The 23,019-nt window shown below is 46.5% G+C and overlaps 1 protein-coding gene across 1 annotated transcript in view; it reads right to left on the bottom strand.

The window, feature by feature from the left end:
- The window catches only part of Ephx2 (epoxide hydrolase 2), a 43,026-nt gene that overhangs the window by 2,085 nt on the left and 17,922 nt on the right, over positions 1–23,019 (bottom strand). The window contains exons 7-15 of the mRNA XM_032917970.1: positions 22,875–22,970; positions 22,306–22,384; positions 19,867–19,901; positions 16,735–16,761; positions 14,273–14,358; positions 8,362–8,473; positions 3,257–3,331; positions 1,777–1,810; positions 585–687 (exon numbers count right to left, since the gene is read on the bottom strand). Of these exons, the coding sequence (XP_032773861.1) occupies positions 585–687; positions 1,777–1,810; positions 3,257–3,331; positions 8,362–8,473; positions 14,273–14,358; positions 16,735–16,761; positions 19,867–19,901; positions 22,306–22,384; positions 22,875–22,970 (647 nt within the window). The remainder of the gene's footprint in view (positions 1–584; positions 688–1,776; positions 1,811–3,256; positions 3,332–8,361; positions 8,474–14,272; positions 14,359–16,734; positions 16,762–19,866; positions 19,902–22,305; positions 22,385–22,874; positions 22,971–23,019) is intronic.

Here is a 23,019-nt window from a genome sequence, read left to right as displayed (position 1 = left end):
GACAGTGAGTGCTGCAGGACAGAGTGGGATCCCCAGACACAGGCTGCCTGCCTGTCTACAGCTCCTGCTTCCTCAGCCAGGCCAAATACCGGAACTCTGCCACCAGGCTGGTGCCTCTGACAGGATTTGGGGGCAAACAGAGGCTGACCCTACAGGCCATTCTCATCTTCAAGATACAGGCCAGAGGGTGGAACTTGGGGCAGCCCATTCGCACCCAGAAGCCACTGTCAGCTGGAAGGGACACGGTGGATGAGAGATAAAGAGAAGACATGTACATTTGGGTTCGTTCACATGGTTTTTGCTTTTCTGAGGACAGATTGCAGAGCTGTCCCAATTCTTGGAGGAGCTATGGCTGAAAATCAGTTAAAAATCTCCACCTTCTAGAGAAACCAAAATACACAAGAAAGAACAAGCTGGATACCCCACAGGAAGCTACACACCACAGGTAGTGAGCCTCCTGGCACTGGGGGTATTCAATCCCAGACAGGTCACTGTGGTGCTCACAGGGCTGTGGTGGGAGCACTACCTCCATCCCCCAACAGCTGAGCAGCCCTCCACCCTGTCTGGGGTTTCCTTCCTTTTACCTGAAGCCAGACTTCTTGAACTGCTGTATGTAATACTCTATTTCCTCCTCAGTAGTAATTTTGCTGACCTTGGGATCTTCTGGAGTTCCCACAAGGAGTCCCCCTGCAAAAAAGACACCCGTGTCCTCTCATGCTGCTAGCCACTGGTTCTAAAGTTGCAGTTCCCTGCTGATATTGCCCCATCTGAACTTGGAACGAAGGCTTCATGTGCCTTATGTCTGCCCATCTGCCCCCTCTTCATTGAGTTCCTCGGGGCTGGGATCTGCTCTACTGTGGGGTTCTCATTATAGAATGCCCTGTTGTCTTCCAAGGTATGCAGTGTTCTGGAAGTGCCCTTAAAGGTTCCTTGGGGACAAACACATCATTCTTATTCTCCAACCCTAAGACGCAAAGGACACAGTCACTCCAGGTTTTGATGCTAAATGTCAGAGGAGTAAGAGAGCAAACCAGTGCTGGTCCTAGGGGAGCACCCCTCCCACCTGCATATCTACTGATGATCTGCCTCCCTGAACTACCCTGACTGAACTCTCTGTGGGTAGCACCCCAGCCTAGGTCTCTCCAGACAGGCACTCAGAACACAGAATCATCAAACTAGTAAGGGGCTGAGTAGGAAAAGACAGGCAAGGAGGCAGATATCTTTAGAGGAGAAGACCTCTAGAGTCAAATGAATAATGACTACAAGTGAAGCAAGCATTTGTGGGCTCAGCACTGAATGTGGGGCCTCTCGGAGGAGTGGACTCAGCAGGGTGACCAAGATGGTCCTTATGAGTGGGAACAGTGACCAGGACAGGGCCTCGGGGTGGAGGGGCCAGTGGAGATCTAGGTGGGACCTAGTGCGATCTACTTTGTGCACACTGGTGGCTGGAGCAGCCAACTCTCCTTCCCGGGCGGGTTCCTCACCAGAAAGGTTAGTACTAAACCAAAAGGCCTCCCTCCGGTCCCATCATCAGGGGCTGCCCCAGATACTCTGTGCAAGTCCTCAAAGTGTCTTAGGACTTTAGCACTCAACTCCCTAAGGGGCAGACTAGGGAAACACCATCAATCGTCAGGAGACCTTTGTTGGCATGTTGAAGCTCAGAACAGCAAGGCAAGCTTAGGGCTTCTTCATGGGCAGAAGGGACAGGACTCCAGTAGCATTAGCCTTCAGGAGATGTGGCCCCACTGTCCCTTCCCTCCCAGGGGTACCTCTTACCCATTTCAGTGGCTTTATTCACAGTGAGGAGACCCTGTGAGAAGAGAAGTTAGAGAGGATGTCATAAGTGAGGCAAAACAAGAAGACTGAGACTCAAATCCCCAATGCAGAAGAGCTCACGTGCATGAGGCCCACAGGAGAGCTCTTTCCTGTGGGGACATGTGTTAAAATATACAGGGGACGGAAGCTGGAAACCACAGGATAGCACAGAGCACTGGACACTGTGTGCTCCATGCATATCCTGTAATGACACCTATGATAATGTTTGACTCATAAATGAGGCACTATCGTGAGATAATCTGAAATGACAGCCAATCCTAAAACAGAATAGTGAATTACAGACACACACCCCCACGCCCCCCAACCCCGTTGGCACAGAGCAGACTCACATCAGTGGGATGATGTGAGATTTTTGTTCTACTTCTCAGTGTAGCACACAATTTATAACTTAAACTTTGTAGAATTTGCCCTTTGGTATTATTGGATCATGGTGAGACAAGAATAACTGAAATCATAGAAAGTAAAATAGCACATGGGGCTATGTTATAACACAGGCTAAACCTGAAAGGCAGCCCAGGGGGGCTGAAACTCCCGTCCACTGCTCCTGCTGCAGCGGCGGGCACTTGAGGACCTGAGTAATGGCTTGGGCTCACCAGCCGTTGGGAGCAAAAGCGCAGACTTACAGAAGGTGGAGGAATTAGAACGAGCAGTGCCCTGGCCTGCCACAGAGAAAAATTTGACAACCCAGGGCTCCTCAGAAGCATCCATGAAAAGGTAAAATGGAAAGGCTTTCCCACGTCAGGCCGACAGAACGTTTATCCACTCCAGCTTAGCACTAAGAACAAACTGAGATTCGTCCCTACGATCCCGTCCTCAGAAGCCCGCCCGCAGGTACATGAATTTGAATTTACACAGTTCATGTGATCTGGAAACTTCTGTGGTGTGATGCAAAGAAGTGAACCTGGGTTGGTGCTGCCAACAGAATGTAGAACAAATGATGCTGAAACACCGAAGAGAGAGGCTCCAAAGTCCAAAGTAACAGGCTGGTACAGGTTAAATGTCACTAAAGATAAGCTCGTAAACCAAAATTATAAAACACACACACACACACACACACACACACAAACATGGACACGTGTGTGCATGTGTGTACACCCATGCATGCACACACATATATGCTTGAGTGTACACATGTACATGCACATACCCATACACCCTATCTCCCACCTCTTATCATCTCATCACTGACTCAGAAGAAGCTTTTGGAAGTCCAACTCATGTTCTATGCATACACAGACACACACACACACACACAGACACACACACACAAACATGAACACGTGTGTGCATGTGTGTACACCCATGCATGCACACACATATACACATGAGTGTACACACATGTACATTTCACTCACATATATACACATGAGTGCACACACATGTACATGCACACACACACACTCCATCTCCCACCTCTTACCATATCCTCACTGGCTCGGAAGAAGCTTTTGAAAGTCCGACTCATGTTCTTTTCCAGTTCAGCCTCAGCCACTCCCTAAAGCAGTCAAGAAAGCAAAGTTAAAGATCCCGTCAGGATGCCCTGGAAACTGTAGCACTCTCTCCCACCTGACCAATGGCCTTAGCTTATGCTCCATCTAGCCCGTTTAACATTTTGTTAGAATTGCATTCCTTGAATGTGATATGTTTGCTAGGAAAGGGTTAAAATACAATATAAGATGCTAACGGGGTGCTTCCGGGGAGGTGGGCCTATCGATAATGCCCAGATCTCTAGAATGAGGTATGACTTGTGGTAATCAAAGAGGCTGATATAGGTTTAAGGTGGTGGCCAGGCTCTGAGGATGTAAGCAGTGAGCTCTGTTCCCAGCTTCCTTTATTTTATTTTATTTTATTTTTAAAGATTTATTATGTATACAGTGTTCCACCTGCATGTACACGTGCAGGCCAGAAGAGGGCACCAAATCTCATTATAGATGGTTGTGAGCCACCATGTGGTTGCTGGGAATTGAACTCAAGACCTCTGGAAGAGCAGACAGTGCTCTTAACCATTGAGCCATCTCTCCAGCCCCCCAGCTTCCTTTAATGCTTCTCAATTGACTGTAGTAGCTTCAACCATCTTCAATTTAGTCCTAAATCATTACAGACTTTTAGAATGCTATCAGGGCTATCTTCCTAAGGACAGGACATCACGTCCTTGGTGGTGCTAAATTACCAGGTTCTTCTGTCTTGGGAGAGTGTTATTACAGATAATTGCTTATCTATTACAGGTTACGACAAGTTCTCAAACTCCTTGTGGTCCGATGCCAGGCTGCAGGAATGAGGAGCAGTAGGTAGAAGGGACACAGAGGTACATTTCTCCCAACGTCTCTTCTACTTACTTCTCCTCTGAATCAGCCTTTAAACTTCACACACATGACTAGGAGCTTGTTATGGCAAAACAGAGATGCCCCTGCGATGTGGAGGAGGGGTTGTCCATTGCAAATATAGTCAAATATCAAAAATATTATGTCTGGTGTTTCTTGGCAAGTGTTCATGTTCACTAACTCACCTTGTAAATACTGTTTAATTCTGTGATGTGCTAAAGACTTCAGGGGGGAGTCGGGCAGGCAGCAAACACCTCATGATTAAACAGCAAGGCTCACAAAGCAAGTGACAGTTGACCCCATTTGTCTAAAAGGCAACAGCTTGTTTTTACTGAGAGAGAGAACACTGGAGCTGGACTATGAGTAGGACTTGGCTGTGCAGATGGAGGAAGGGTATTCTGGCTTGATGAAAGAGCTCGAATGCACAGCCTTGCTGGCCTAGAGGATGAGTGCCAGGGTGCACTTTGAATGTCAAATTCCTCTCCCACAGGAGGGCTAGAGAGACAGCTCAGTTGCTAAATACTTGTGCTACAACAATGGGGGCCAGAGTTTGATGTCTAGTACCCATGTGAAGAAGTTGAATGAAGTAGCACACTTTTGCAAGCCCAGCTATCACAAGGTGGAAGCAGGTAGATCTCTAGAACTTGATGCTAGTCAGCCTGATCTAGGCAAACAATCCCCAGGGCAACGGGATGAGAGGGGGCTCCAAACGAAACAGCTGGGTATATATACTTAGGGTAGCTGTGGTGGTTTGAATATGCATCGCTCAGGGAGTGGCGCTGTTTGGAGGTGTGGCCTTGTTGGAGTGGGGGTGTCACTGTGGACATGCACTTTAAGACCCTCATCCTAGCTGCCTGAAAGCCAGTCTTCTCCTAGCAGCCTTCAGATCAAGAGGCAGAACTCTCAGTTCCTCCTGCGCCATGCGTGCCTGGATGCTGCCATGCTCCCATCTTGATGATAATGGGTTGAACCGCAGAACCTGTAAGCCAGCCCCAATTCATGTTGTCCTTATAAGAGTTGCCTTGGTCATAGCATCTGTTCACAGCAGTAAAACCCTAACTAAGATATTAGCCTTCAGAAATTCTAGAATATCTTAGAATTGCCACAGAACTGGGTAGTATGCATTACCTTTTGTGGGCAAGAGACTGTAACTTTTGCTAAATCCTCAATAATTCATTGGAGACTTGATTACGGGTCTTGTTGCTCCAGACTTGGCTTTGGGAGCATCTCCTCACCTGGGAGATGCTTAGAATGCAGGTCCTTAGCAACGCCACAGAGCCAGGCTTCACATTACCCACATCCTCCAGTGGACCCACATCCTAGGCACATCTGATAGTCCCTGCCCAGTGGAGAGGGTCACCTCGCATACACTAGCCACCCTTTCCTCCATATACTCATGAGCTTCAGCCAAACATGAAGTCTAGAGTTGATGGAGAACAGAAGCCAAAGGTCTGACTGGACCCAGAGGCAGAGAGAGCACTAGCCAATATTGACCACTGCTGATGGCTCCATACAGTTCCTACAGCAGCCCAGAAAGAGCACTATCCCAGAACAGGGCACCTCCTATGCTGGTACATGATAAAGGAGGTAAACTTCCCACCAGATACACAGGAGCACAACAAAAAACCAACCAAACCAAAGCAAACCAAACCAAAGCAAACCAAAGCAAACCAAACCAAACCAAACCAAACCAAACCAACCAACCAACCAACCAACCAAACAACCAAACAACCAAACAAACAACCAAACAAACAAGATTTTGAAAGCCTTGCTCATTTTCCTTCTTATTTCCACTCCTACCTGCCCCCTTTTCCATCCATTGAGCCTTTTCGGAACACCTACTAATACCTCGCTTTGTCAGTGGGGAGATAAAATAAGGATGAAGCAAGGTGTGTGTCAGGTTGGGGAGCATCACCAAGAAAATGAAGGAACAAGAAAGAGAAAAGAGAGCCTCACTCCCAGCCCTGGCTCTCTTTTTGGCCAAGAGTCAAGGATGTCACCCGAGAAGACAAAATCTCTGTGAAGATCCCCTCCCCCCCTTATCAAAGGCAGCCCAACGGGAGCAGCAGAGCGGCTAATGGACCCCACCCACTAAGGCCTCAGTGCATGCACCTTTGAGTTTAACCTCCGAAGTGTCTTTCTGTCATTCACAAACACGAACTCTGTACTACACAAACCACCTGACAGTGCCACCGATAGAAGGAAATTCTTTTTTTTTTTTTTAAAGATTTATTTATTATGCATACAGCATTCTGCCTGCATGTACACCTATACACCAGAAGAGGGCATCAGATCTCATTACAGATGGTTGTGAGCCACCATGTGGTTGCTGGGAATTGAACTCAGGACCTCTGGAAGAGCAGTCAGGGCTCCTAACCACTGAGCCATCTCTCCAGCTCCCCCAGAAGGAAATTCTTAAAGATAAAGCAAAGCAGTAAACCATTTCAGCTCATGAGTGTCAGCACCAGGCTTGAGCTGCAGGTGTTAGATTCTAAAGGCCATTCTTTAATGCTGGGCTCAGGGAGCACAGGAGGAACTGTCCCTTCCTAGCAGGGCTGACAGAACATTTGGTATTTGAAAATGAAGTCTTTCTGTACATACCCAAGAACACAAGCCCTCTTACCTTCTCCAGTTCTGCCCCCACCTTTATTCTCTCTCCCTGTCGGCACAATGGACTTCCCTCTGGGTGGGCAGCACTATTTATTTGTGTGTTTTCTGGGTTTCACCAGCTCTTGGCACCCTATCAGAGCGCTGTGGAGATCTCATCAAGTTCCCTCACACTGAAATGTGCTCACCAGCAGCAGCTGCATCTGGGGTGCGGTCAGCTCACAATAAATACGAATCCTGACTGAGGATTGACTCGCAGGCTGGGCAGGCCCTCATCCATCAGTGTGGATCTAAACCTCCCGCTGCTATTTCTTGCCTGGCATTCATCACCTTGCAGAAGGCATCTATCGATTCTCCACTATAACTGCATCCTACAAATGAGTGGCTCGCAATTAACAGGCCCACATGACTTTCATAAAAATCTCTAACTGCAAATTCAGCATGGGGAGGATGACAAATGTCCTCACCTCTTCCCAGCAAGGGCAAAGATCCAGAGTCAACCTACCTCAAGGGGCACAATGTGCAGAACCAAACAATATGACCTCTTCAAGTGTTCAAGGGCTGGGGACATGGTCACCACACGGCTTTATGCATGTGGCAGTAGGATCCTCCTTTCTGAGAACATTGGTTCAGCCCTATTGTACCCCAGGGTCACACACCAATGCTGACAAGTGAGCTCTGGCCCTCAAGGTGAACGAGGATCACACACACACACACACACACACACACACATGCACGCACGCACGCACGCACGCATGCACGCACACACACACACGCACACGCACGCACACATGCACACAGAGCAATGTGGGATCAAGGATATAGAGCTATTTGGCAGTGGCGGAAGGAAGCAGGGCTTCCTGAGGTGGGGATTACTGAAGGAGGCATGGCTTCTGGGAGAATTTCAGTCTTGCTAAACTAAGGAAGCGGCCAGCAAGGTGCCTGCTGGCCAGAAGTCGTGGCACAGTACAGGTTAGCTGGTGCTGAGCTGTGTAGTCATTGGTTAGAGTGCATTGGAGATAGACTCTTGCTGCTTCTGATCAGGTGACCCATGGTGTTCTCAGAAATTGCCCACCAATGTAGTGTCAGACCCCATCACAAGGGTCACCACAGTCCAGGGGCTGTGTTTGAAAGGCATCTTTGTGGAACTTGTGCTGACACCTAGAACAACCCCACACTCCTTCAACATGCCCGCTGTGGGTCTCTTTGGTATTCAGTGCCACTTCACAAGGCTCGGTTGTCAGGAGCAGAGTACAAGGCAAGAGTGTGAGGCCAAAAGCCTCACGTGGGCTCTCAGCACTCTGCTCCACACATCACAGAAGCACAGGAGCCAGCCTGGCACCGTCTCCTGCTCTTCAGCCTGTGGCCACCCAGACAGACAGAGACCTGTTCACCTACTCACCAAGAACCCACTGGATCTATAGTCAGGCTGCCTGAGCCTGTTTGCAAAGTCATTTCTAACTAATGCTTTAGAATATTTTGGAAGCAGGGATTAAACTGAAAGAGAGAGGGAAGGATCAGGGGGGGAGAGAAAGAAGGAGCAGAAGAGGAGGAAGACACGAACACTGACATCATCCCTCTTGTGTCCCGCACTTACTGGCTCTTGAAAGTACAGCTGATAGTTGAAAACTGGGATCGATCTGATAACTTCCATGGGGGACACGTCAGGATTTGGTGGCATTAATGGAGTGTTCAAACTGGCCACAGCCCTGCAGGAATAAGCAACATTAAAACAACGAGCCTGTTGGGGAGACAGACATGACTCAGAAAGAACATTCCAGGTCAGAAGTAAGGCTGAAGTGAGAAAACCACACACAGAGGTCTTATTGCTGTGGTGGGTGGGAGGTGGCATGAGAACCAATTCCTAACCCGGTGTGGCTTCCCCTCAATTGCAACATTTAAAACCTACCTGCCTTAGACACGTGTACACATATGTGGACACACACACACACACACACACAGACACACACACAGACACACACACACTGACACACACACAGACAAAAACACACAGACACACAGACACACACACAGACACACACACAGACACACAGACACACACACAGACACACACACAGACACACAGACACACACACAGACACACATAGACACACACACACAGAGACACACACACACAGAGACACATACACACAGACACACACAGACACACACACACAGACACACACACACACAGACACACACACACAGACACACACACACACACACACACACACAGACACACACACACACACACACACACACACACAGACACACACACACACACACACACAGACACACACACACACAGACACACACACACACACACACACACACACACAGACACACACACACACACACACACAGACACACACACACACAGACACACACAGACACACACACACACACACACACAGACACACACACACACACACACACACACACAGACACACAGACACACACAGACACACACACACAGACACACAGACACACAGACACACACAGACACACAGACACACACGCATACACACATAACACACACATACACACACATACACAGACACAGACACACACAGACACACAAACACACACACAAACACAGAAACACACACACACAAAACACACACACACACACAGACACAGACACACACACAGACACACACAGACACACACAGACACACACACAGACACACATAGACACACACACACAGACACACACACACAAAGACACATATACACAGACACACACACAGACACACACACAGACACACACACACACACACACACACAGACACACACACAGACACACACACACAGACACACACACACAGACACAGACACACAGACACACAGACACACACAGACACACACACAGACACACAGACACACACACACACACACACACACACACACACACACACACACACACCCTTCCTGGGAGTGTCTGGAGCAATCACAGCAGATATCAGGGTTAGGAAGCCTGAGATGAACACACACAGGAGGAGCTGAGACCAGGGCCTGCTGAGATGTCTCACTCCAGCCTGCTATTTGGGTAAAAACCTCCTTTCAGCCAGTGAAATGTTCCAATTTTTTTCTGGGAAGAGATTAAATTGAGTAAAACAACATATACGGCCATCTTTAAGCTACAATCATGCTGGTGGCTATTTCCCCATTGGTTTGTTTTCAATAGCATTGGAGTATGCTTATACGGTAACTTTTCGGTAAATCGGAAGCTTTAAGAATCAAACCTCTTATCAGACCTTCATAGAAGACCTCATACCAATATTATCCAAACTATTCCACAAAATTGAAACAGATGGAGCACTACCGAATTCCTTCTATGAAGCCACAATTACTCTTATACCTAAACCACACAAAGACCCAACAAAGAAAGAGAACTTCAGACCAATTTCCCTTATGAACATCGACGCCAAAATACTCAACAAAATTCTGGCAAACCGAATCCAAGAGCACATCAAAACAATCATCCACCATGATCAAGTAGGCTTCATCCCAGGCATGCAGGGATGGTTTAATATACGGAAAACCATCAACGTGATCCATTATATAAACAAACTGAAAGAACAAAACCACATGATCATTTCATTAGATGCTGAGAAAGCATTTGATAAAATTCAACACCCCTTCATGATAAAAGTTCTGGAAAGAATAGGAATCCAAGGACCATAGCTAAACATAGTAAAAGCCATATACAGCAAACCAGTGGCTAACATTAAACTAAATGGAGAGAAACTTGAAGCAATCCCACTAAAATCAGGGACTAGACAAGGCTGCCCACTCTCTCCCTACTTATTCAATATAGTTCTTGAAGTTCTAGCCAGAGCAATCAGACAACAAAAGGAGGTCAAGGGGATACAGATCGGAAAAGAAGAAGTCAAAATATCACTATTTGCAGATGATATGATAGTATATTTAAGTGATCCCAAAAGTTCCACCAGAGAACTACTAAAGCTGATAAACAACTTCAGCAAAGTGGCTGGGTATAAAATTAACTCAAATAAATCAGTAGCCTTCCTCTACACAAAAGAGAAACAAGCCGAGAAAGAAATTAGGGAAACGACACCTTCATAATAGACCCAAATAATATAAAGTACCTGGTGTGACTTTAACCAAGCAAGTAAAAGATTTGTACAACAAGAACTTCAAGACTCTGAAGAAAGAAATTGAAGAAGACCTCAGAAGATGGAAAGATCTCCCATGCTCATGGATTGGCAGGATTAATATAGTAAAAATGGCCATTTTACCAAAAGTGATCTACAGATTCAATGCAATCCCCATCAAAATACCAATCCAATTCTTCAAAGAGTTAGACAGAACAATTTGCAAATTCATCTGGAATAACAAAAAACCCAGGATAGCTAAAACTATCCTCCACAATAAAAGGACTTCAGGGGGAATCGCTATCCCTGAACTCAAGCAGTATTACAGAGCAATAGTGATAAAAAACTGCATGGTATTGGTACAGAGACAGACAGATAGACCAATGGAATAGAATTGAAGACCCAGAAATGAACCCACACACCTATGGTCACTTGATTTTTGACAAAGGAGCCAAAACCATCCAATGGAAAAAAAAAGATAGCATTTTCAGCAAATGGTGCTGGTTCAACTGAGGTCAACATGTAGAAGAATGCAGATCGATCCATGCTTATCACCCTGTACAAAGCTTAAGTCCAAGTGGATCAAGGACCTCCACATCAAACCAGACACACTCAAACTAATAGAAGAAAAACTAGGGAAGCATCTGGAACACATGGGCACTGGAAAAAATTTCTGAACAAAACACCAATGGCTTATGCTCTAAGATCAAGAATCGACAAATGGGATCTCATAAAACTACAAAGCTTCTGTAAGGCAAAGGACACTGTGGTTAGGACAAAACGGCAACCAACAGATTGGGAAAAGATCTTTACCAATCCTACAACAGATAGAGGCCTTATATCCAAAATACACAAAGAACTCAAAAAGTTAGACCGCAGGGAGACAAATAACCCTCTTAAAAAATGGGGTTCAGAGCTAAACAAAGAATTCACAGCTGAGGAATGCCGAATGGCTGAGAAACACCTAAAGAAATGTTCAACATCTTTAGTCATCAGGGAAATGCAAATCAAAACAACCCTGAGATTTCACCTCACACCAGTGAGAATGGCTAAGATCAAAAACTCAGGTGACAGCAAATGCTGGCGAGGATGCAGAGAAAGAGGAACACTCCTCCATTGTTGGTGGGATTGCAGACTGGTACAACCATTCTGGAAATCAGTCTGGAGGTTCCTCAGAAAATTGGACATTGAACTGCCTGAGGATCCAGCTATACCTCTCTTGGGCATATACCCAAAAGATGCCCCAACATATAAAAAAGACACGTGCTCCACTATGTTCATCGCAGCCTTATTTATAATAGCCAGAAGCTGGAAAGAACCCAGATGCCCTTCAACAGAGGAATGGATACAGAAAATGTGGTACATCTACACAATGGAATATTACTCAGCTATCAAAAACAACGACTTTATGAAATTAAGTAGGCAAATGGTTGGAACTGGAAAATATCATCCTGAGTGAGCTAACCCAATCACAGAAAGACATACATGGTATGCACTCACTGATAAGTGGCTATTAGCCCAAATGCTTGAATTACCCTAGATGCCTAGAACAAATGAAACTCAAGACGGATGATCAAAATGTGAAGGCTTCACCCTACTTTAAAAAGGGGAATAAGAATACCCTTGGCAGGGAATAGAGAGGCAAAAGATTAAAACAGAGACTGAAGGAACACCCATTCAGAGCCTGCCCCACATGTGGCCCATACATATACAGCCACCCAATTAGACAAGATGGATAAAGCAAAGAAGTGCAGACCGACAGGAGCCGGATGTAGATCGATCCTGAGAGACACAGCCAGAATACAGCAAATACAGAGGCGAATGCCAGCAGCAAACCACTGAACTGAGAACGGGACCCCCGTTGAAGGAATCAGAGAAAGAACTGGAAGAGCTTGAAGGGACATATGTACATATGTACAACAATGCCAAGCAACCAGAGCTTCCAGGGACTAAGCCACTACCTAAAGACTATACATGGACTGACCCTGGACTCTGACCTCATAGGTAGCAATGAATATCCTAGTAAGAGCACCAGTGGAAGGGGAAGCCCTGGGTCCTGCTAAGACTGAACCCACAGTGAACTAGACTGTCGGGGGAGGGCGGCAATGGGGGAGGGTGGGGAGGGAACACCCATAAGGAAGGGGGAGGGAAGGGGATGTTTGCCCGAAAACCGGGAAAGGGAATAACACTCGAAATGTACAAAAGAAATACTCAAGTTAATAAATAAAAAAAAAAAAAAAGGGAAAGAGATAACATATTTAATAAAACATAGCAAAGTATAATTCTAAGAAAAAAAAAGAATCAAACCTCTTATTTTCAGTTTAAATGAAACAGGAGAAAGAGGGAAGGTGTGTGTGTGTGTGTGTGTGTGTGTGTGTGTGTGTGTGTGTGTAGCAGTAATATACTAACTTTATAAGTGTTTTATGAGGGATCAGGAGAGGTAGCTCAGTGGGTAAAAGAACTTGCTTTACAAACACAAGGACATGAGGATGTGAGTCTAAATCTCCAGCACCCATGTGAAAAGCCAGGCACGGTTACAAGTGCCTGCAACCTGCTGCACTAGGGGGCAGAGAGAGGCAGATCCTGAGAGAACTCCCCAACCAGACTAGCCCAAAAAGCAGAGTTTAAAACCTCACTATATGAGGACTGGGTGTGCTGGTTGTGGTATGCAGAGGCTGTTGTCTATGTTCCTCTCACCTGCCGCTGAGACAGGGGCACTAACTTCAGCTTCCCAGCTCGGTTGTGGGTGGCCACGAGGTCCACTTCACTTGCTAGGGTCCAGGCCATCCAAAAGCTCCCAACAGACCCTTGATAATAGTAACTATAGATGCTGTGTGGCGACCATGCCACGCCGTGGGAGCTGCACAGCACACAGCACTTCTGGATGTGGGTCTGGCCATCAGTTCCAGGTGTAGCTTTGTAGTTGAAGAAACCAAGGTCGAGGAGGTGGCGTGATTTGCCACTCAGTCTTGGACAGAATTGTGTCCTGTCTTCCCCCACCCCCTGTAGCCTGTGGTAACCTTGAATTTATAATCCTGCTTCAGCCTCCTAAGTGCTGGGATTAGAGGCATGTGCCTCACTGCCCACTTAAAGGCCGCATTTTCTGAATTTTGCCCAGGGTGAACTCTCTCTTGCTGCTTCATGGCGTGACTCTATGAACCCTCGCCTCTTTATTCCCCCACCCAGAGTCAGCCCTGAGTTCCTCCCACAAGATACTCTGTCTCTGAATTACTTGTACCTTGTTAGAGATTGTTCCTGGGAGCTCAGTAGCTTAGTGGGTTTCTTTCCCTATTACATACTGTTGTCTAGACGTTTCCCAGAGAAGCCCATAGCAGTTCTTGAGGGACTCTGAGTCCAGCCTAGTAAATCCTAGTGCACCCGACTGCTTACCTCACTCTCTCAGGGTGGAAGAGAGCCATATTCCACACCAGCACACCAGCCCAGTCATGGCCAATGAACACTGCTTGAGGGATTCCCTAGAGAAACAAGAAGAGACACGATGAAGATGGATTTCTGGGACGGGGAGTGAAGAGCCAAAGGCTCTCCTTGACAAACTCAGTGACACCAACAGGAACCCCCAGGAGCCTCTCAAAGGCATGCACCATTCTTAACTGCATCTCTCACACATCACCCTTCCCCTCCTCCGTCTATGCACATGACTAGGCTTTGAATTAATGTCCTTAGAAGACAAGACCACTGACCACAAGTTTCTTCTCTCTTTCTGTCTCTCTTCTCTCAAATCGATTTTTGTTTCACTCCACTTTGTCTCTTTAAAATGATAACTTTCTTCTTCACACTCCAAGGTCATTGACTGACTAAAATTCTACCCTTACTCTTTTGGGAGCTTTTCTCTCTTAGCCACAAGAAATCCATCTTTCCCCCTTTCTCCTGCTGTTGCTGATGACAATGGCTCCCCTGGACTGAACAGCTACTATATCCGGGAGCTATGGAGGTGTTCATATCTACACCTGGAGTCCTTGCAGTAGCCTGTAATACCTGTTATACCAGTGGGAAATGATCTACCTTGTACCACACAAGGTAAGTGACAGTCACCATTGTGACCCAGGTCTCCCAACACAGACTAAATCAGGCTCTTTTCTCTCCTCCACCTCGATGCCCAATTGGCCCTCCCAGGCCTTTCAGATGCCTCGTGGCTCTGTATCCCCTCTGAAGGTGGCTCCTTGTCTCAGGTCCCTGCCATTCTTTCATATCTATTATGGAGCTTCCATGGTGGTCAACACCAGTCCCCTCCCTAAGAGCCTTCATAAGTCTCAGCAGGCCCCATCCTTCCCTTCTGTTTGAGGCCAGTAGCCATCAGGAGCAGCGCTGTGTGGCTCTGCTGGACCTCACCCTTCTGATGATTCTCAACATCAGACACATCCTTTGCCATATTCTTCCTGTGTTTCAGTGAGCCTGGACTTCTCAAGCTACTTACAACTTGGATCTCTCCTCTGCTTCTTTTTTTTTTTTTTTTTTTGTTCTTTTTTTTGGAGCTGGGGACCAACCCAGGGGACATGCGCTTCCTAGGCAAGCGCGCTCACCACTGAGCTAAATCCCCAACCCCTCTCCTCTGCTTCTTATGACAGATTTTCTCATAGCTCAGCCTTTAGAAACTTTCTGCTTAAATGGGCATTGTCTATGGGGAACAGATCTGTCCCAGTTGCTTTAATTTACACCCCTGAGGTAGGAGCACAGCTGGCCCAGGCTCCGATCTAGGACCTATCAGATCTGTGTGAGGATGGATACGTGACCCTACTGACCTGAATCCATGGGTTCCCATTTCCAGTTGGAAACATTCTCAGCCAGCTAAGAGCTATGCCTTAAGAAGAGTGGGGACTGGAGAGATGGCTCAGTGGTTAAGAGCTCTGACTGTTCTTTCAGAGGTCCTGAGTTCAATTCCCAGCAACCACATGGTGGCTCACAACGATCTGTAATGGAATCTGATGCCCTCTTCTGGTATGTATGAAGACAGCTACAGTGTACACATAAAAATAATGTAAAATAATAATAAAAAAAAGACCACAGAGTAAGACTGGGCCATGGTCATTTAGATCTCTCTGTCTGTCTGTCTGTCTCTGTCTCTGTCTCTCTGTCTCTGTCTCTGTCTCTCTCTCTCTCTCTCTCTCTAACACACACACACACACACACACACACACACACACACACACACACACACACACACACACACACACACACAATGTCCAGACTCAATTCCATGGAATAGAGACAGCCATCACCTGCCCACCCTATATCCAGTTAGTAAGCCAGGCCTCACTCCCTGTTCTCTCCCTCCATTGCCACTGTCCTAGAACATTCCTTCTCTCCAAACCATCCTGCAGTGTTTGTATTCCGTTCCAGCCTAATGCTGTGAGGCAGAGGGCATAGCAGAGCAGTGTGGGGTATACGCACTCTGCAGATTGTTGTGGCCACTGACTTTCATTCCCGTGACTGAATTTGACATTCCCAACAATGTCATCATCATGTAATGGTCTGAGATTTGTCAGAAGGGACTCAAGTTTTAATGAGTTGTGAAATAAAAGCTTTAAAATTATTTCACCACATCCTTCCCTGATGCTCAAGGTTCCTCTCACTGGATGGAATCCAATAAAGAGATTTATCTCCCCTTTCTTGAATGAATAGCAAAAAAGACCTACTCCAACCTCACTGTTGGCCATCTTTAATTTTGGGACAGATCCTCTCCCCTGCCACTGCCAAAAGCCTGTGTTTTCCCTCTCCTGGTCCTCTCAACTCACAGTCACCAACGGGCAGCCCTCCACGGCATTCAGATCTCCTTTCATTACCAAGATTTACACAGAATTTTCCAGAGAGATCGTCCTGAAGGAATGACTCACCAGTTTATTCAGGAATGTCACCATCTCCTTTAAGAGAGCACAGGAACATGACATCAGACAGGTAAGGTGGACAGAAGCTTAGCCACCTGCCACACACCACACACTGTCAGCACAAGCCCCAGGGAACTCATGTCATGGAGCCCCTATCCCTTCCTGAACCACAGTGGTCTCTCTGCCTCCTGAGACCTCTTGCAGTCTCCGATAGAAACCTTGGGTTCTGTCCTGGGGAAGCACACAAACACCTTCACTTCATACTCTGCCATTGCTTCTAAGAACTCCCAGACCCCAAGAAACCTCAACAGCATGGGTGACACACCCTGCTGAAGTACACGACAGCAGCTTTCCACATTTCAGTTCATCACAGAGGTCAGAGTGAGTTCAGTGTCCTCTCCGGTCTCCACAGCTGAGAATCACACTTGGATCCTAAGAATCTAGCACAATGCACAGCCCCCAGCCGTTCACTGCGTCTCACACTCGAGAGCCTGACCTGCAAAGGTTAAACGCCCACACCAAGCCACACACAGTAAATGACCCAACGCCAGTGAGCTTTAAAAGGTACTGTTGCTAGGTTACATCCAGCACTCTCAATTTGCAATCCCAAGGCTATAAATGTACAGGAGGCTTATGGGTAGAATAAAGGCTCTCATCCTAAATTAAAAGTCACTTCTGTTTATTGCAGCGTTTTCACAGGAGCCAAAAGATGGCATCAACTCAAGTGTCCATCAGTTGATGAAAGACCCTGAACATACACAAAGGGCTACCAGCCACACACAAAAGGGTGAAGTCAACTTATTGTAGCAACGTGGAGAACATGGTAGTCAAATAAAATCAGCTGAGAGAGAGACAGAGAGACAGAGAGACAGAGAGACAGAGAGACAGAGAGACAGACAGAGACAGAGAGACAGACAGAGACAGAGAGAGAGAGAGAGAGAGAGACAGAGAGACAGAGAAAGAGAGACAGAGACAGAGAGACAGAGAGAGAGACAGAGAGAGACAGAGAGAGAGACAGAGAGAGACAGAAAGAGAGACAGAGACAGAGAGACAGAGAGATACAGAGAGAGACAGAGAGAGACAGAGACAGAGAGACAGACAGACAGAGACACACACACGGACACACACATACACACACACATACACACACATCACACATACATATACACACATACATACACACACAGATAGACAGAGACAGAGAGACAGACAGACAGAGAGACAGAGACAGAGAGACAGAGACAGAGAGAGACAGAGAGACAGAGAGAGACAGAGAGAGAGACAGAAAGAGAGACAGAGACAGAGAGAGACAGAGAGAGACAGAGAGAGAGGCTCATTCTTATGAGGTCTAGACCGGTTATCTATGAGGCATCATGGAAGAACATATAATAGAGGCTGAGGCAGTGAACATGAGAAGGATGGACAGAGACAGACAGACAGAGACAGAAACAGAGAAAATGCGATTTTAATTTTATAAACAAGAAGTCCTCTTTATCAAAAAATAAAACAAAACAAAGAAACCTCCCAATATATTGATTCTGTTCACTTCTCTGGTATGTACAAAAGAGGGGGAGGTAAATTTCAAGGGACCTACTGTACAGCAAACTGGCTGTAATCAGTGATGATATGTTCTTGAGAAATGTCTGGTGACTGGCATGTGCTGCCACCGTAAGACGATGGTTTGTGCAGTCACGCGCCTGCCGGTTTCCTGGACATGACTGTTTTAGAGTGGGCATCAAACATCTCATTATGCGGGACAGAAGACTTGTCAATTAAAGATAAAAAATAAATAAATGGAGAGCCTGGTTTTAGAAAAGCTATGAGTCACGTAGTGAACTCACACAATTTTGGGATTTGTAGCTGAGGGAATGGTTTTACAAGGCATTTGGGGAATTGTGCTGAGAGAAAGCTTTAAAGGCACCTGAAGACAAGCAGTGATGTGAGTCTTAATTCCACTTCCTCTGACCTCATATTTGAAGCCAATTTCAGCTTTTAAAATGTAATTTTACATTAAAATTATCATGGTGATTTTTCAAGAGGAGCATTATAAAATATAAGTCACACACTGTAACCACCCCCTTTAAAGTCCACACTTCAGTGAGTTTAGAACAATCAGAGTTGTGAAACTGTCGCCACCATCCAGTATCTGGAAGCTTTCTCTGCCGTGGAGGAAAGCCCTGTACCCAACAGGCTTCCACTTCCATTCTGTTTCCCCTGTGTCTTGGCTGCCACTAACCTAAGTTCCCTCTGGCTTGCCTGGTTTTGACACTCCCTATACATGGAGTTGCATTGTGTGGCTTTGTAGCTGGCTTCTGCTTAACTTGGTAGCTTCTACATTCACTCGTGTGGGGACAGGGTCCACTGCCTCACTACCCTGCCTGGCTGAGTAACCTTACAGTGCACAGATGCTGGCGTAATACCCACCCAGTCATTAGCGGGTGGTGCTTGGTTGTTTCCACTTGCAGCTACTATGGATGGGGCTGCTTTGAATAGTGGGGCCTGGGTTCTCTCGTCATTAGTTCTCGTGGGCTAGTTTCTAGTTAGTAGTGGATGTACTATTGATACCTAAAAGAGTGGAGGATAGGGATGGTTCTCTTTTTTTTTTTTTTTTTTTTTGTTTTTTTTTTCGGAGCTGGGGACCAACCCAGGGCCTTTGCGCTTCCTAGGCAAGCGCTCTACCACTGAGCTAAATCCCCAACCCCAGGGATGGTTCTCTTTGTCTTGTTTGTTCTGACCTTGGGACCCCACGCAGGAGTGTGGATCTTTGTAGCAACCCAGGGTACCCATCCTGGGAACAGATTCCAATAGAAATAAATGTGAAGCCGGTGAGTGGACAGCAGCGGGATGGGAAGTGGGAGCAAATTCCTGGGGACTTGGTGGGGAGACCTAGGCAAAGCTGGATCTACTGCCTGTCAACTATGGCAGCAACCTCAGGCTGCCTAATTCAATTTGGGAGACACACCATGCTTCATACGTGCTGGCTGTCATTTCGAACTGCCACCTCCGTGTTCAGTGAGAGTCACCATGCAAGCTAGGCACTGTGCTTTCCTGGGGTTTAGATGGACACCTGTGCCCTAGCTCATGTCAGGGAGAAGCTCAGGATGGAAACGATGCTGTAGTGTTACTGAAGAGGCTTCTTACCTCACACAGCAATTCCATAGCATATTCTTCTATTTCTGTAATTAGAAATAAGTGGAATAAATAAATAAATAAATAAATAAATAAATAAATAAATAAATAAATAAATAAATGAATGCCAGGCATGTGGTACATGCCTTTAATCCTCAGCCTCCAGGATGCAGAGACAGGCAGATCTCTGTGAGTTCAAGACTATTGTGGTCTACACCACACACACACACACACACACACACACACACACACACACACACACACACACACACACAGAGGGAGAAAGAGACAGAGACAGAGAGACAGAGAGAGACAGAAACAGAGACAGAAAGACAGAAGCAGAGAGGGGGAAAGTGATTTTTAATTTTATAAACAAGAAATCCTATTTATCAAAAACTCCCAATATATTGATTCTGTTTACTTTTTAAGTATTTTAAATTGGGTTATGAATATGACATAAGATAAAAGCCTAATTTGACTGTTTGAGCTTTTTTTTCTGTCACTTATTGAAGAACTAGCTCCTCCTTGCTAGTTGCAAGTGTTCCTGGCACCCTTGTTAAAGGCTAGTTGAGTGTGTGTGTGTGTGTGTGTGTGTGTGTGTGTGTGTGTGTGTTACTTCTAAGCTTTTTAGTTTGCTCTGCTTGTTGAGACCCTGTCTTTACACTGGTATCACACCACTTAACTACTATGATCTTGGATTAATATTTAAAATCACAACATTTAGTTTCAAATCCCTACAGACTTGTGGATTTTCTCAAAATGCACTCTGTGGATATGTGTGGTACTGCATACATTGTAAAATTTCTCTATTTCTGTCTAAAAAATATGCCATTGAGCACTTGGAACACAGAGCAAGCGAGCAAATTTGAAGCCAGCCAACAAAATAAATAGCAAATCCTAGTCTCATGGGCAAAAGAAGCCACTGGAATTTTGAAAAAAGCATTGTACCTGAAGATCACATTGGGAGCTGGGGTGTAAGTGAATATTTTTTTTTTAATAAAAAACCACTCCAGTGAACATGAAGACAAAGAAGTATCAAAAATGATGAAAACATAAGAAACATAATAAAACCATTCAGTAAAGGTTCTAACCCTTCTCTTTTCACTGGCTCTATTCAGAATGCTGTAACATCACTATATCATCCCCAGGCAATCCCAAGTAGACTGTCCTGAGGTAAAGAGAGAGCAACTACTCTTATAACTCAAGCTAGAAATCTGGCTTCCCTGGGCTCTTCCCTGGGATGGAAGCGTCCCTTTAGTCTACAGTTGAGTGACGTTGTCCAGGAGACAGGACACATTGAGCAGACACTGCCACACGTAGAGAACAACCCCCATTCCCCCCAGCCTGACATGTCAAGGGATGTGGAGGATGGTCCTGTGAGTGCCCAATGCCCCAGTCTGGGTCAGCAGACTTTAAACACAGGAGACAGGCATTGCCAGCTGTGAGCACTGTGGTTAAGGGCAGTGGGAAGCAGATTAGAGAGCCCAGCTGTCAACAGCATCCCTGTCCTTTGGAGGAGCTGCGTTCATGCTTGGCTGCATCCTGTCCCTGCTTCCACACCTGGGCTCCAAAGACCTTTTACCTAAGGACTCTACTGAACCTGGTACAGGAAAACGCTTCCTATCCGGAAAATGCTCATAAACTTACGAATGGCCTCAGGGTTAAGAAGCTATTTAATGCTCATTCTTGGGTTCTGTAGACACAGGGCTTAGATATGACCTACGATGGTTGCAGAATCGTTCCAGGAGTTCTAGAGAATGGAAGGCAGAGATGCACAGGGGTGTGTGTGTGTGTGTGTGTGTGTGTGTGTGTGTGTGTGTGTGTGTGTGCGCGCGCACCCATGTTTAGAACATTGCTAATCAAAGTAGCCAAAAGATGGGGGTGCCTCAGTGGTCTTTGGAGGAGGAATATACAGGCAGAGGGCGGATTGAACACTGAAAGCATGCATCTGGAAGGTGAGGAATTGCTATAATTCGACAGGGATGAACGCAGAGTCAGCATACTAGATGAGATCAGCCAGCCATGAGAGGTTAGCTATTGTAGAGTGCATTGATGTGAGGGAGGCATCAAGGGCAGCCACCTTCATAGAGAGAATGGGCAGAGGGGAGGGAAAGCTGAGGATTCGAATTCAGTCTTTCAGCGAGGCCTATGAAAACCTTTCTAGAAATAGACGTTGTATCCTACATTCTACATCACTGATGACCAGCAGAGCGCCCCTTCCAGCACGAGCCTGTGTGCCTCCTGGGTCACTCAGAGTGTACAGAGCAGGAATAACCTAAGACCAACCTAAGATATGGGACACTACAGGAGAGGATCAGGACTTCATCAAACATGTTCAACTTGGACAGGGCAAGCTCAGGGGGGCTGGAGAGCTCAGGGGTGCTAGAGAGGTTGACAAGAGAGAAGCATGACCGTATAGGACATCTTTAATCTATAAGACAGCCAACTCACCTGGAGGAGAAGATGAGTCTCCATAGCCTTTCATGTCTATAGCTAGAACACGAAAGCCCGCCTGGGCCAGAGCAGGGATCTGGAAAACAAAGCAGTTCAAGGGCATGGCAGTTGGACTCACCAGGCCCTAGCTGAAGCTCTTTGCTTGTATCCCTTTCTCCCTCTGACTTGTAATGGCTCCACCTAAAGTGCCACATGACACTTGTTAGTCTCAATCGCATGGAGCTAGAAGGAGCCCATCTCCTACGACGGCCATGGACAGTGGGGCAGCTGTACACCGCATCAGAGCACACTGAGCAGAGCTCGTCTGACAACGCCGCTGCGTATTACTGTGTTCACTACTAAGATTTCCCAGCAGGAGTTGTGGAATGTCCTCAAGAGCCACCTTCTAATGCAGATGTCTTGAGGATCAGTACAGCCCCAAGAAACTTCCTATAGCCAGCACTGTTGAGGCCATGTGGTCACAATTCGGAGATGATTCATCATCTATAATATCCCAGGCTGGCCCATACCATCTAACGCCTCTGTTCCCGCCCCTATTGGGGAACACCTTCCCCCATTTCCCTTACCTGGTACCTCCAAGAAAACCAGCTCTCAGGAAACCCATGACAGAGGCATATAGCAGGGCCAGAGCCCATCTCCACAAAGTGCAGACGGATCCCTGGCTGTGGAAGAGAGGGGTGCAACAGTAATCTTGGTGCAATGCAGGCAGAA

This window comes from Rattus rattus, chromosome 12 (assembly GCF_011064425.1).
Source record: "Rattus rattus isolate New Zealand chromosome 12, Rrattus_CSIRO_v1, whole genome shotgun sequence".
Taxonomy (NCBI): domain Eukaryota; kingdom Metazoa; phylum Chordata; class Mammalia; order Rodentia; family Muridae; genus Rattus; species Rattus rattus.
This window is presented reverse-complemented; position numbering and strand designations above follow the sequence as displayed.